The sequence below is a fragment of the Marmota flaviventris genome, chromosome 9, assembly GCF_047511675.1.
Source record: "Marmota flaviventris isolate mMarFla1 chromosome 9, mMarFla1.hap1, whole genome shotgun sequence".
Taxonomy (NCBI): domain Eukaryota; kingdom Metazoa; phylum Chordata; class Mammalia; order Rodentia; family Sciuridae; genus Marmota; species Marmota flaviventris.
In genome coordinates, this window is record NC_092506.1 from 19,579,487 (window position 1) to 19,592,104 (window position 12,618).

General features: G+C 45.2%; 2 protein-coding genes and 1 non-coding gene across 6 annotated transcripts; 1 reads left to right on the top strand and 2 right to left on the bottom strand.

Moving 5' to 3' along the window:
* Positions 1–472: 472 nt before the first annotated feature.
* Ndufs3 (NADH:ubiquinone oxidoreductase core subunit S3) lies at positions 473–7,315 on the bottom strand. Its single transcript, XM_027936387.2, has 7 exons — positions 7,231–7,315; positions 7,054–7,119; positions 5,532–5,629; positions 5,170–5,319; positions 2,802–2,927; positions 2,547–2,666; positions 473–718 (listed from the first exon to the last, which is right to left on the bottom strand). Exons 1-7 carry the CDS (start codon positions 7,292–7,294, stop codon positions 551–553), a joined length of 792 nt encoding a protein of 263 aa, XP_027792188.1. The 5' UTR covers positions 7,295–7,315; the 3' UTR covers positions 473–550.
* Kbtbd4 (kelch repeat and BTB domain containing 4) lies at positions 7,304–12,031 on the top strand. Of its 4 annotated transcripts, none has more exons than XM_027936385.2 (4): positions 7,304–7,454; positions 8,360–8,977; positions 9,679–9,785; positions 10,449–12,031. In XM_027936385.2, exons 1-4 carry the CDS (start codon positions 7,304–7,306, stop codon positions 11,307–11,309), a joined length of 1,737 nt encoding a protein of 578 aa, XP_027792186.2. In that variant the 3' UTR covers positions 11,310–12,031. The 4 variants fall into 4 exon arrangements, with proteins under 4 accessions (XP_027792186.2, XP_071472275.1, XP_027792187.1 ...); XM_071616174.1 differs by having other exon boundaries at positions 7,411–7,559; positions 8,364–8,977; XM_027936386.2 differs by having other exon boundaries at positions 7,412–7,559.
* A 350-nt stretch (positions 12,032–12,381) lies between these two features.
* Trnaa-cgc (transfer RNA alanine (anticodon CGC)) lies at positions 12,382–12,454 on the bottom strand. Its single transcript has one exon. It is a non-coding gene; the product is annotated as a tRNA-Ala (tRNA).
* Between the last annotated feature and the right edge of the window lie 164 nt (positions 12,455–12,618).

The following is a 12,618-nucleotide window of genomic DNA, read 5'->3' on the forward strand; positions in this document are numbered from 1 at the left end:
ATTTGAAGCCAGTCTCACAATTAAAAAAAAAAAAATGGTCTGGGGATGTAGTTCAGTGGAAAAATGCCCCTGGGTTCAATCTGGACTACTCAAATGGACTACTCAAAAACAAAAAAAACAAACAAACAACAAAGAAAACCAAAACAGAGCCAGGTATGGTGGTGCATGCTGTAATCCCAATGGCTTGGGAGGCTAAGGTAGGAAGATGGCGAGTTCAAAGCCAGCCTCAGCAAAAGTGAACTGCTGAGCAACTCAGTGAGACCCTATCTCTAAATAAAATGCAAAATAGGGCTGGGGATGTGGCTCAGTGGCCAATCCCTGATACCCACCCCCCACCAAAAACAAACAAACAAACAAAAAAACAGACTTGCAGCTTTGGTACATTCTAAGGGAGCAGAGAAACACCTTTGCCTGCACCTGCCTTTACCTGAGTCAAAGTGTCGCTCTACCCATTATTAGCACACAAGAAGTGTGGAGTCTTAGTAGGAATTTATTTACACAAACAATCATAGACAAGATGCTCTCCTTAATTCATAAGCCTTCCCTGGAGCTATTTGGCTTCAGGCTTCTTGTCTCCGGCTTCAAGCTTGAGATTCTCAGGAGGCTGCCGATAGGCAGGGAAAGCCTCCCAGGGGCTGTTCAGGTCAAACTTGCGGAACTCTTGGGCCAACTCCACTGGCTCAGCCACCACCCGCTTTACTTCATCATCATAGCGTAACTGCAGGAACAAAAGACAGGACTGAGTACTGAAGAACGTCTTGTCATGGCCACTAAGGAGCACACTTTCACGGGCCATGGGCGATTCCCCCAGCCTATCATCATTCTGTCCTTGACTCCTATTCTAGCCTTTTTTGTCAACAAGTCTCCATACATATTTGTGTGACCTGTCACGATGCGTCACACTCCAACAACCTGGTAAGTGGAATTCCCAGATGGTCTCCTACCACTCACGCACTTCAGCAACATTCAGACTCCCCTGTCGCCTGCCCCACCACAGTGTGAACTCTGAACCCTTTTCTAGAACTGACTCTGCTCATCCATTCTCATAAGATAATGGAAAGCATTTGTCCAGGATTGGGAGCAGCTGGTGGCTGAAAAGAGTAAACGTAAACTGATAGACACAACTTCAGGCCTTCTGGCCTTGGTATTTCCACTGTCAGTATCTCAGAGCCAAGAGTGGTTGTGCAGGCTTGTAATGCATCTGCTTAGGAGGCTGAGGCAAGAGGATCGCAAGTTCAAAGCTAGCTTCAGCAACTTAGCAAGACCCTAAATAAATCAGTAAGACTCTGTCTCTAAATAAAATAAAAAAAGGGCTGGGGATGTGGCTCAGTGGTTAAGTCCCTGGGACCAAAAAAAAAAGTCTGAAGTTAAATGAGGCATATTGGCTCATGCTTGTAATTAACATTTCTAAAAAAGCTACCTTGCTACAAAATTTATGTGTTTTTTTTTTTGTTTGTTTGTTTTAAGGCTACCTTCCTGCTAATCAGCAGTGCCACTGGAAAAAAAAATTTATTTTTTTAAGTACTTTTTGTTATAGATAGACGCAACACTTTATTTATTTATTTTTATGTAGTATGCTGAGGATTGAACCTAGTGCCTCACACATGCTAGGCAAGCACTCTATCATTGAGTCACAACCCCAGCCCACTGGAATTCTTTATAAGACTCTTGTAGTGACATATTACTGGTCCTGCCTCAGTGGCTATTCATTTTTTTGTTTTTTCTTGGTAAGGGGGATTGAACCCAGAGGCACTTAACTTCTGAGCCACATCCCCAGCCCTTTTTATTTTTTAATTTCGAGACAAGGTCTCACTAATTTGTTGAGGCTGGCGTTGAATTTTTGATCCTTTTACTTCAGCCTCCTGAATTGCTGGGATTACAGGTGTGTGCCACTGTGCCCAGTTTGGTGGCTGTTTGTGAGGATTAGACATTTAGCATCTTCCCTGCCAAATGCCTTATTGAAAATCTAGGGCAAGGAAAAATAATCCTCTACTTTCAGGAGTTGGGGGCAGACTGTTCTTTTTTATTTGCGGGCGGGGGGGCGGTACCAGGGGTTGAACACGGGAGGCACTCAATCACTGAGCCATATCCCCAGCCCTATTTTGTATTTTACTTAAAGACATGGTCTCACTGAGTTGTTAGTGCCTTGCTTTTGCTGAAGTTGGCTTAGAACTCCTGACTCAGCCTCCCAAACTGTTGGGACTACAGGCGTGCACCACTGTGCCTGGCCAGATTGTTCTGAAGGCTGCTTTCATCATTAAAATGATTATTATAATAATAGCTAGCATCAACTGATATTTAGCACACTTAAAACACCCAGCTTCACACATACATCATTTAATGCTCACCATACATCGTTTAAGCTATTATTGTCCCTACTGTACAAAAATAGAACCATAATTAAATTAAGTACCTTGCCCCAGATTACAAAAATGAAGCTAGGATTTGAATCCAGAGCCCACCCACACAGATCCTGCCATCTCCACTATTCCCTATTCCCTGTGAGTCCCTCCCTAAGGCTAGCACCCCAATTTCAAGGCTCTTACCTCAACATAACCAGACAGTGGGAAGTCTTTCCGGAAAGGATGTCCCTCAAAGCCATAATCTGTCAGGATCCTTCTTAGGTCAGGGTGGTTAGCAAAAAAGACACCAAACATGTCCCAGATCTAGAAAAAAAGAGGCTCTCAGGCAACCAGTCCACAGGGCCTACAACAGGGGGAAGGAGCTACATTACAGCCCAAGTTTCAACCAATTCAGCAACTCTGGCCCAGAGGCAAGGCCCATCATATCCACCAACTCACCTCCCTCTCATACCAGTTGGCTGCCTTATACACAGAGACTGTGGACTCAATTGGTGTCAGCTCATCTGTATAGGTCTTCACACGGATTCGTGAATTGAAGCGCAGAGACAGCAGATTGTAGACAATCTAGGGAGAACAGAGGGAACTAGAGGATGAAGAAGGGCACAGTTTGAGGGGTCTCAGATGAGAGTCTCTGGGTAAGCATTAGCTATAAGGATTCAGGGTAGGTTAGGGTTTCACCTGTGACCCTGCTTTCTGTTTGAAGTTCAAAATGTCAAGATGTCCCTATGCTTACAACAACTTGCAAAGGCACAGGCCATAGTGTAGCTAGGCATGTCAGCATGCCTATCTTTCCTTGTGCTACTCTTTGTTTGGAAGATCTCTCTGCTCTACCTGCCCCAAATCCTCACGAGGCTAATTTCTGGTATTCTTCTCATCTGTTAAGAGTCAGCATAAATATCCTCTTAAAAGAAGCCTTTCAGACAGTGCCCCACCTGTTTCTAAAGTATCCCTCTACCATCCTATGTACTACAGATTACTACTTTAAGTTACAAACCTTTTGCTAGGTGTGGAGGATAGATACTAGATGTTCTTTCTCTTTTCCAGGGTCTGGCACATAGTAGATGAATAGAAAATACTAATTGTTAAGTGTATTGAGAATTTGTGTGCTAATAAGTCACCTACACCAGCTCATTTGACAACCACCAGACATAATACAAACAACTTTACACTTTTTTTTGGGCAGTACTAGAGATTGAATCCAGGGGCATGCACTTGCTAGGCAAGCACTCCAGTAATAAGTTACATTCCCAGCTCTTTTTTATTTTGAGGCAGGGTTTTACTCAGTTTCCTAGGCTGGCTTTGAACTTGTGATCCTTTTGCCTCAGTTTCTTCAGTAGCTTGTATTACAAGCATTTATCACCAAGCCTGGTTCTTATTTATTTATTTATTGGTACTGGGTATTGAATGCAGGGGCACTCGAATCAATGAACCACATCTCCAGCCCTATTTTGTATATTTTTAGAGACACGGTCTCACTGAGTTGCCTAGTGCCTTGCTTTTGCTGAAGCTGGCTTTGAACTTGCTATCCTCCTGTCTAAGCCTCCCGAGCTGCTGGAATAATAGGCATGTGCCACTGTGCCCCATCTGGCTCTTCTTTTTTAACTGCCTTTCTGATAATTTCTACTGGGTTCCTTGCTGTAAGAAATTATACTTACCAGCATCCTGAAATCACTAAGATAAATCCTCCTTATCTCATATCACATCTTTTTAAAATATATATATTTTTAGTTGTAGATGAACACCATTTATTTATTTGGTGCTGAGGATCAATCCCAATGCCTCATGCATGTGAGGCAAGTGCTCTACCACTGAGCCATAACCCCAGCCCTCACATCTTCTAACCTTACTAGTTAAAAAATGTCCAAGGACAGCCATAACAGATCCTAATGAACCACATAATATCAAGTCCTGTGTGCAGGGAATGTTTTTGACATCTGAAATTGCTGGAAGCATAAAAGGTTTTTTTTTTTTTTCTATGACTTCAGCAGTGCTTCCAGACCTGCCCCACCATCACCTACACTTATTTCGCAGATGAGAAAACTAAAGCACTGGACATGGTGGTGCACACCTGTAATCCCAGTGGCCCAGGAGGCTAAGGCAGGGGATTGCAAGTTCAAAGACAGCCTCAGTAACTTGGTGAGGCCCTGAGTAACTTAGCAAGACCCTGTCTCTAAATAATAAATAAAAATGGCTGGGGATGTGGCTAGTGAATTTACTCCCTAGTACAAAAAAAAGAAAAAAAAAATTGAAGCACACAACACACACAAAATCAAATAGAGTGGGTACCAGGGTGTATGCTTATAGTTCCAGCTACTCAGGAGGCTGTGGTGGGAGAATCACTTCAACCAGAGTTTAAGATCAGTCTGGGCAACAAAATGAGACTTTGTCTAAAATAAACAGTATGTTTGAGGTCACAAAGTCAAGTGATGACAGAGCCAAGATTCATACTTAAGGTCTACCTGACTCTAAAGCCCTGGTTTAACTGCTGTGTTCTACTGAATGAACCAAACTAAAACTAGAGAGATTATGGTTCCCATTGGTAGCTGTCACCTTGAAAATATTATGTCCCCTTTCTTTTTTTCTGGGTTGAACCTAGGGGCATTTTACAACTACAGGAGCTACATTCCCAGTTCTTTTTAATTTTTTATTTTGGGACAGTGTCTTCCTAAGTTACTGAGGCTGGCTTTGACCTTGAGATCTTCCTGCCTCAGCCTCCTGAGCTGTTGGGACTATAGGACACCACTATGCCTGACTCTGTCCCTTTCTCACCCTTATTCCCCCAAACTTCTCAAATTTCCTGACTGACCTCAAAACGATTTTGCCGAGTTGGTACATCCACTGCTGTCAGGTCAGCCAAGGATTTGAACTGTGCATTGGTGTGATCTCTGAGGAAAGTCAGCACTGGGATGACTCCATCAGGATGGATACAGATCTCTAACTCATTGAAGCAGGTCACCTACAAACACAGAAGGGAGGAAAGAAAAAGGAAATATCTACAGAGGAAGCAGCTAACTTCAGTTGGAATCACTTAGCTTAAAATAGAGAAAGAAGCTCAAGTTAGGGATGGAGAAATCTATGGTTTCTTTGAAACTAGGCTGCCCATTCCCATGTGCCCTGAAAACATGATTCTTTCTCGACCCAAACCCAAACAACTGTAGTGAATATTACCTGAACTTGTTGGACATACTTGGGCAGGATTTCAGCTACATACTCTCCAAAAGCTGAGAGCTGTTTGTGGGCCACATCGTTCTGTGGTCTGACTGTGGCTGGAAGGAAAAGGCGCATTTAACAGAGTGAAGAAGGCAGCAACCAGCTGTGTATCTATTCTCTTGGGTTTGTAAAGGCTGTCATCTTTCAGCAGGAATGAGCACGTGAGCTGGGTGTGATGGCACAGGTCTGTAATCCCAGTGGCTTGGGAGGTTGAGGCAGGAGAATTGCCAAGTTCAAGGCTAGCCTCAGCAACTTAGTGACTCAAAATAAAAAAATAAAAAGTGTGTGACTCAGTGGTTAAGTGCTCCTGGGTTCAATCCCTGTACTACCTCCCCACACACCAAAAAAAGAAAAAAAAAAGGTGTAGGTGGAGAGTTCTTCTTGCAGGGTATAGGAAATAATGAAAAAAATGGAGAAAAATGCCACCTCACTTACATAATACACATAAAGACTTATTACTGCAACTGTGGTGTTTGCCACTTCTTGAAACTATTCCATGCTCTTCCCTTTCTATACTTCTGCAAACACAGCATAGTGTCAGCTGTCCTACCAGACTAGAAACTCTTCAAGGACAGGAACCACACATTTGCTTCTCTTTATCTTCTTGGCCCTTAGCTTATTCCAGGTTCTCATACTAAGAGCTTCAGGACTGACTGAAGAGCCCTCACAGATTATCTTGTGAACCCCATCTTCCTTTTTGGTGTGGTGCATCAGTAAGAAAACCTAGACCTAAACCAGAAAAGTTAGGTCTTCTATTTCCCAGTCTGCTTATGTTGACTGTAACATAATTTCCAAATACTCATTCATGCAAACCTAATCACTGGGCACTCACCCAGCATAGGCTGGGAAGAATGGTTAAGTGCCTTTGGTGGCAGGCAGACCAACTTTCTCTGTGACTCTGAACAAATGTTTTATTTATTTATTTGTTTATCTTGAGATGATGGGGATCCAACCAAAGTCCTTGGGCATGCTGGACAGGTGCTCTACCACCGAGGTACATTTCCAGCCCCAGACCCTGGGCAATTTAGTTATCTGGGCTGTTTCCTGATTCATAAAATATGTTCAGTTAAATACAGTCTACCTCATAAAGCTATATGTTATTTGGTTGTGAGGACCAAATAACATTATTCATAAAGGCTTGGTAAGGTGCCTGATACGCAGTGAGCGCCCAATTAACTTGAAAGCTGCTGTTGTTACTGGGCTCTGAGGTCCAAAAGTTAGGTCTTCTGCCCTCAAAGAACTGTCAACTTAATCAGAGAAAAGAGGATCCTGAAAACGGACAAAGGAGGAAGGCCACTAACAGGTCTATAGCACAGGGAGAGCCTGTCGGTTAGAAACCATGGCAATCAGGTCTCCAAGGACAAGCAGAGATTTGCCAGGAGAACACAGAAGGACATCCTAGGCAAGGACAAGTATCTGACCAAGGATACGAAGGGACCCGCTAACAGTCTGCAGAAAAGCGCTGCCCGCACATACTCACGGCGCGTGTCGGCCGAGGCGCTCTCCCTCCTCACCCGCTGCAACAGCACCGAGGGTCGTCCAGCCCCTGCACAGGGAGATATAAGGCACAGACGCGTAGGGTGAGGATTGAGAAGTTCTTTGTGCCGGAGGCTCCACTACTTCTGACCCTGACCTCAGCCTGCTGCCCGCTGCTCACCCCTGGCCACCGCTGAAGCCCCCAAGAGTCCCCGCCACCAGACCCTGGCCGCCGCGGCCGCCATGTTCCTCGGATGCAAACCAGGCTGCCAAGGGAAGGGCTCTTAGGACACGGAACCCCAAGGGCACGGACCGGAAGCGGAAATGTGCAACAAATCTTCTTCCGGGCGGTCGTGAGGTCGGAAGCAGGGGTTCCGGGCTCCGGGATGAAAGGAGGGAACGCAGGTGAGAAAACAAGACCGGCTAGTGGGGAAACCGTGAGGTGAACCTAACCCTAGGCCGCTGAGGCAGAAATTGGAGACACGGCGAAGACGCTGAAGAACCGGACTGGTGAGAGGAGAAGGGATGGTTATTCTGAGTTCTACCTTCCATACCCCTCCCCCGCTCCCCGAGCCAAGCTTTTGAGGAGAGAGGGCGGGTGGGTGGGCGTCGGGGGTGGGGAGAACAGTTTCCCTAGCGACCGTTTCCCAGGCGACTCCAGGTGGAACAGACACAACACTGGGCATGGGCGTCCTCGTGCCCCTAGTTGGGGACAGCTGGGCTCTGTCTCAAGCTCTGGGACGGAGCTTTAGAGATTCATTAGGGCGAGCGGGTAAAGGAGGAACAGAAACCCAGAAAAGAGAAAAAGTGAGGCTGATGAGTGTCCCAGGCCAAGCTTCATGTAGGAGAGTCTGAACTCCATGTGCAGGGGAAGAGGGAAACTAGCCCCAAGGACGTGGCGAGGTATTTTGTGTTTTTTTTTTCCCCCCCAACCTGGTTCTGCATCCTCTTACTAATTTTATGCCCATGGTATTTAGATATTAAGGGGTTTGAGATCATAAGCTTTCTCCAGCCCCTTGCTTTCATGTGTTAACCTAAATCCCAAGTCTTCTGTTACATTATGGAGAGAAATAGTCAGTGTTCTCTCAGGCAAAACATCAGAAGTTTGAGCTCTTATTGATTTCATCAGGGGAAGGGCACCACAGATTAAAATGAACCCAGCTTTGGTTGAAGGAGAGGCCAGTATGGACTAAGGCCAGTATGGACTCCCTTTGCTTTCAGTTTTTCCTTTTCCCTCTCTGAGTGGGACAATTGGGTTCACAGACTAGGGTGTGATTTCCCCAAGTTACTCAAGGTAGGTTGCTTTGCAGACAGCTGGCAGAGAGAGAAGTTGGCTACCATGGAATCACCAGAGGAGCCTGGAGCATCCATGGATGAGAACTATTTTGTGAACTACACTTTCAAAGATCGGTCCCATTCAGGACGGGTGGCTCAAGGCATCATGAAACTATGTCTAGAGGAGGAGCTGTTTGCTGATGTCACCATTTCAGTGGAAGGCCGGGAGTTTCAGCTGCACCGGCTGGTCCTCTCAGCTCAGAGCTGCTTTTTCCGGTCCATGTTCACTTCCAATCTGAAGGAGGCTCACAACCGGGTGATTGTGTTGCAGGACGTCAGTGAGTCAGTTTTCCAGCTCCTAGTTGATTACATCTACCATGGGACTGTGAAACTTCGAGCTGATGAGCTGCAGGAAATTTATGAGGTGTCAGACATGTATCAGCTGACATCTCTCTTTGAGGAATGTTCTCGGTTTTTGGCCCGCACAGTGCAAGTGGGAAATTGCCTTCAGGTGATGTGGCTGGCAGATCGGCACAGTGATCCTGAGCTCTACACTGCAGCCAAGCACTGTGCCAAGACTCACCTGGCCCAGCTGCAGAGCACAGAGGAATTTCTCCATTTGCCCCACCATCTACTCACTGATATCATCTCAGGTAAGTATAGGGAGGGGGCACATCATATCCACTTACTTCGGTATGATGTTCAGATTGTTCTAGTTCAAGACAAAGGAACTCTCAAACTTTCTGCTCTTAATTTATATTATTATCCCCGGGAGGAATGTAGATTGAAGTTGAGAATCAGGGTGGCCACAATTAGAGACAGAGTGCCTTAGAGAAGCAGCACTTTCCCATTAAAGGTAGTGGGAAATCTGTTCTGTGCTTAAGTGTTCTCATCTCTCCTGTACTTTGCCTGTGAGACTAGTTTCCTAAGTAAATTGATGATGAACCAAGAAATCTAAGATAAACTTTTTTAGTAAAAGTCCTGACCCTGCAACTGAGATAAAATCACACTTTAGGTGTGAGGGCTTCACCCTTACAACTCGTAGGTTGCTTCCATGGCAAATAGGAGCATATCAAGCCAACCATTTTAATTTTTAAAAATGAGGCAAAGGTCTGGGAGTGTAGGTCAATGGTGGGCTCTTGACTAGCATGAGTGTAGTCCTGGGTTTGATTCCCAGCACTGCCAAAAAGGCAAGGCAATTTTCAGTTTAATTTCACACATATGTACGTGTACACATACAAACACACAGTGCTGGACGAATAAACTAGATCACATCTTTAAAGTCCCTTGCTCTGAATTTCTCTTTCAAATTGTCAGACTGTTATTGACCATGCTTTTCTTTTGACTCTTACAGATGGTGTTCCATGTTCCCAGAACCCAACAGAAGCAATAGAAGCCTGGATCAATTTTAATAAAGAGGAAAGAGAGGCTTTTGCAGAGTCACTTAGGACTAGCTTGAAGGTAAGGCAGATTTCTTAAGAATTGGGGCACCAGCCAGGTACTGTGGCACACACCTATAATCCTGGCAACTAGGGAGGCTGAGTCAGGAGGATCACAAGTTTGAGGCCAGCCTCAGCAACTTAGTATGACCCTAAGCAACTTAGCAAGACCCCATTTAAAAAGGGGGGAGGGGTGCTGAAGATAGAGCTTAGTGGTGAAGTGCCTTTGGGTTCAATCTCTAGTATCAAAAAACAAACAAATAGAATTGGGCACCTAAATCTCCATACATTCCAGCCATCAACTGGCCTGGCCTCTTTCATGACTATTAAATAAATTGTCTATTGCTTGAAGTTGCTATGATAGGGAGAGGAGTGTTTTGATCCCAGAAGCCACCAATCTATGAGCTTCAAAAGCTCCTCAAGTGAACTACTTTCATCATTTGGTTAATAATCTTTTGTCTGAAGCACAATTTATGATAGTTTTTTTAAAAGCTGCAAGAGTGAGTGGCACAACAGATTCTCTACCTCTGCATCAAATGCCTGAAAGAGTAATTAGAGGAGTCAGGAAGGCCGACGGTGATTGGAGGGGAGTAGGTTACAAAAGGATATGAGTGAGAGGCTCAGGACTTAAAGATACTTGTCTCATTGAACTGACATATCATTATAATTTTAATTTTGGCAACAGGAAATTGGGGAGAATGTGCACATTTACCTTATTGGAAAAGAGTCATCCCGTACCCACTCGTTAGCTGTGTCCTTACACTGTGCTGAAGATGACTCCATCAGTGTAAGTGGCCAGAATAGCTTGTGCCACCAGATTACTGCAGCCTGCAAGCATGGTGGAGACTTATATGTGGTGGGAGGTTCCATCCCAAGGCGCATGTGGAAGTGCAACAATGCCACCGTTGACTGGGAGTGGTGTGCACCTTTGCCCCGAGACCGGCTCCAACACACCCTGGTGTCTGTGCCTGGGAAAGATGCCATATATTCACTGGGTGGCAAGACACTGCAGGATACCCTCTCAAATGCAGTCATCTATTATCGGGTAGGTGATAACGTATGGACAGAGACAACTCAGCTAGAGGTGGCTGTGTCAGGGGCCGCTGGTGCCAATCTCAACGGAATCATCTACTTACTAGGGGGAGAGGAGAATGACCTGGACTTCTTTACAAAACCTTCCCGACTTATCCAGTGCTTTGACACAGAGACAGACAAGTGTCACGTGAAGCCCTATGTACTACCCTTCGCAGGCCGCATGCATGCAGCAGTGCACAAGGATCTGGTGTTTATTGTGGCTGAAGGGGACTCCCTGGTGTGCTACAATCCCCTGCTAGACAGCTTCACTAGGCTTTGCCTTCCGGAGGCCTGGAGTTCCGCCCCATCCCTCTGGAAGATCGCCAGCTGCAATGGGAGCATCTATGTCTTCAGGGACCGATACAAGAAGGGAGATGCCAACACCTACAAACTTGACCCTGCCACTTCAGCTGTAACTGTCACTAGAGGCATTAAGGTGCTGCTTACCAATTTGCAGTTCGTGTTGGCCTAAGGTGGTGACAGGAAGAGCAGCTGACTCCTTCACCCTCCCTTTTTCAGACTCCTCCCTAAACTCAAAATTCCCTGAGCCCCAATTCAAAGTTATGTTATTCTGGGCAGCACCTCATCTCTTCCTTGAACACATAGGGTGTTTTGTTTGGGTATTTTGAGACTGTTGATATAGAGCTGGCTGCTTGAACTGAGAGGTGGCCAGCCTGTTCTCTGCCATCCCCACTGATCCTATGCCTCATTACAGATTGCTTAGTGTGAGCCTTTTCTCAGACCTTAGGCACAGCCTCCCCTCTTTACCTAATCAATGTAAAATAGGAGCACCTCATCCCAGGGTGGAAGGAAAGATTCCCATCCCTACTTTTTCTACAGTCTATGAAGTGGCTAGTTGATCATTTTACCACAAAGAATTAGGTGTTAAATTTTCCTTCAGGCTTTGGGTGGGAAAATGGACTTAGCTAAAGGTGTATTTCACCAGCAGGGGTCAACTCTAGAATTTAGGACGTTCCTTTTATCATTTTCTCATCTTCTGTCAGAAAAAGCAACTTTGGTTTTATTTTTGGCTTACTCCAACGGGAGTAAGCTAGAAAGTAGAAAGAATTATTTCTGATTAATAGCAGAAACTTGTTTTTCAGACTCAAATATATAAGGTCTCTGCTCTTTTAAAAGCTCTAAGCTAAATCAAGAGCTAGGAACTGTTCATAGAAATAAAAGTTTTTGAAAGGATATGTGCATCTGTGTTGAATCCTGAGGGGTGACTTCCTAAGAAGAACTAGTCACATACCCATACATTTATTTTTTGGTGGGGGGTACCAGGGATTGAACTCAGGGGCACTCAACCACTGAGCCACATCCCCAGCCTTATTTTGTATTTTATTTTAGACACAGGGTCTCACTGGGTTGCCTAGCGCCTTGCTTTTGCTGAGGCTGGCTTTGAACTCATGATCCTCCCCCGTCTCAGCCTCCTGAGCTGCAGGGATTATAGGAGTGCACACTGCGCCCAGCATACCCATATCCATATATTTCTAAATCAGCAATCCTGCCTGCATCCCATGCATTCTTTTTTTTTTTTTTTTTGGTGGTGCTGGGGATTGAACCCAGGGCCATGTGCATGCGAGGCAAGCACTCTACCAACTGAGCTATATCCCCAGCCCCCCACCCACCCTCGTGCATTCTTTTTTACATGCTCCAGAAGTGTGAGGGATGCCCCCACAGGGCCAGTAAATTTGGGGTTCTAACAGTAGCAAAAAGCCAGAACTGAGTATTTTTTCCTTTCTTTTTCTACAGTTAAATGTCTTTGAGTTATGATATTA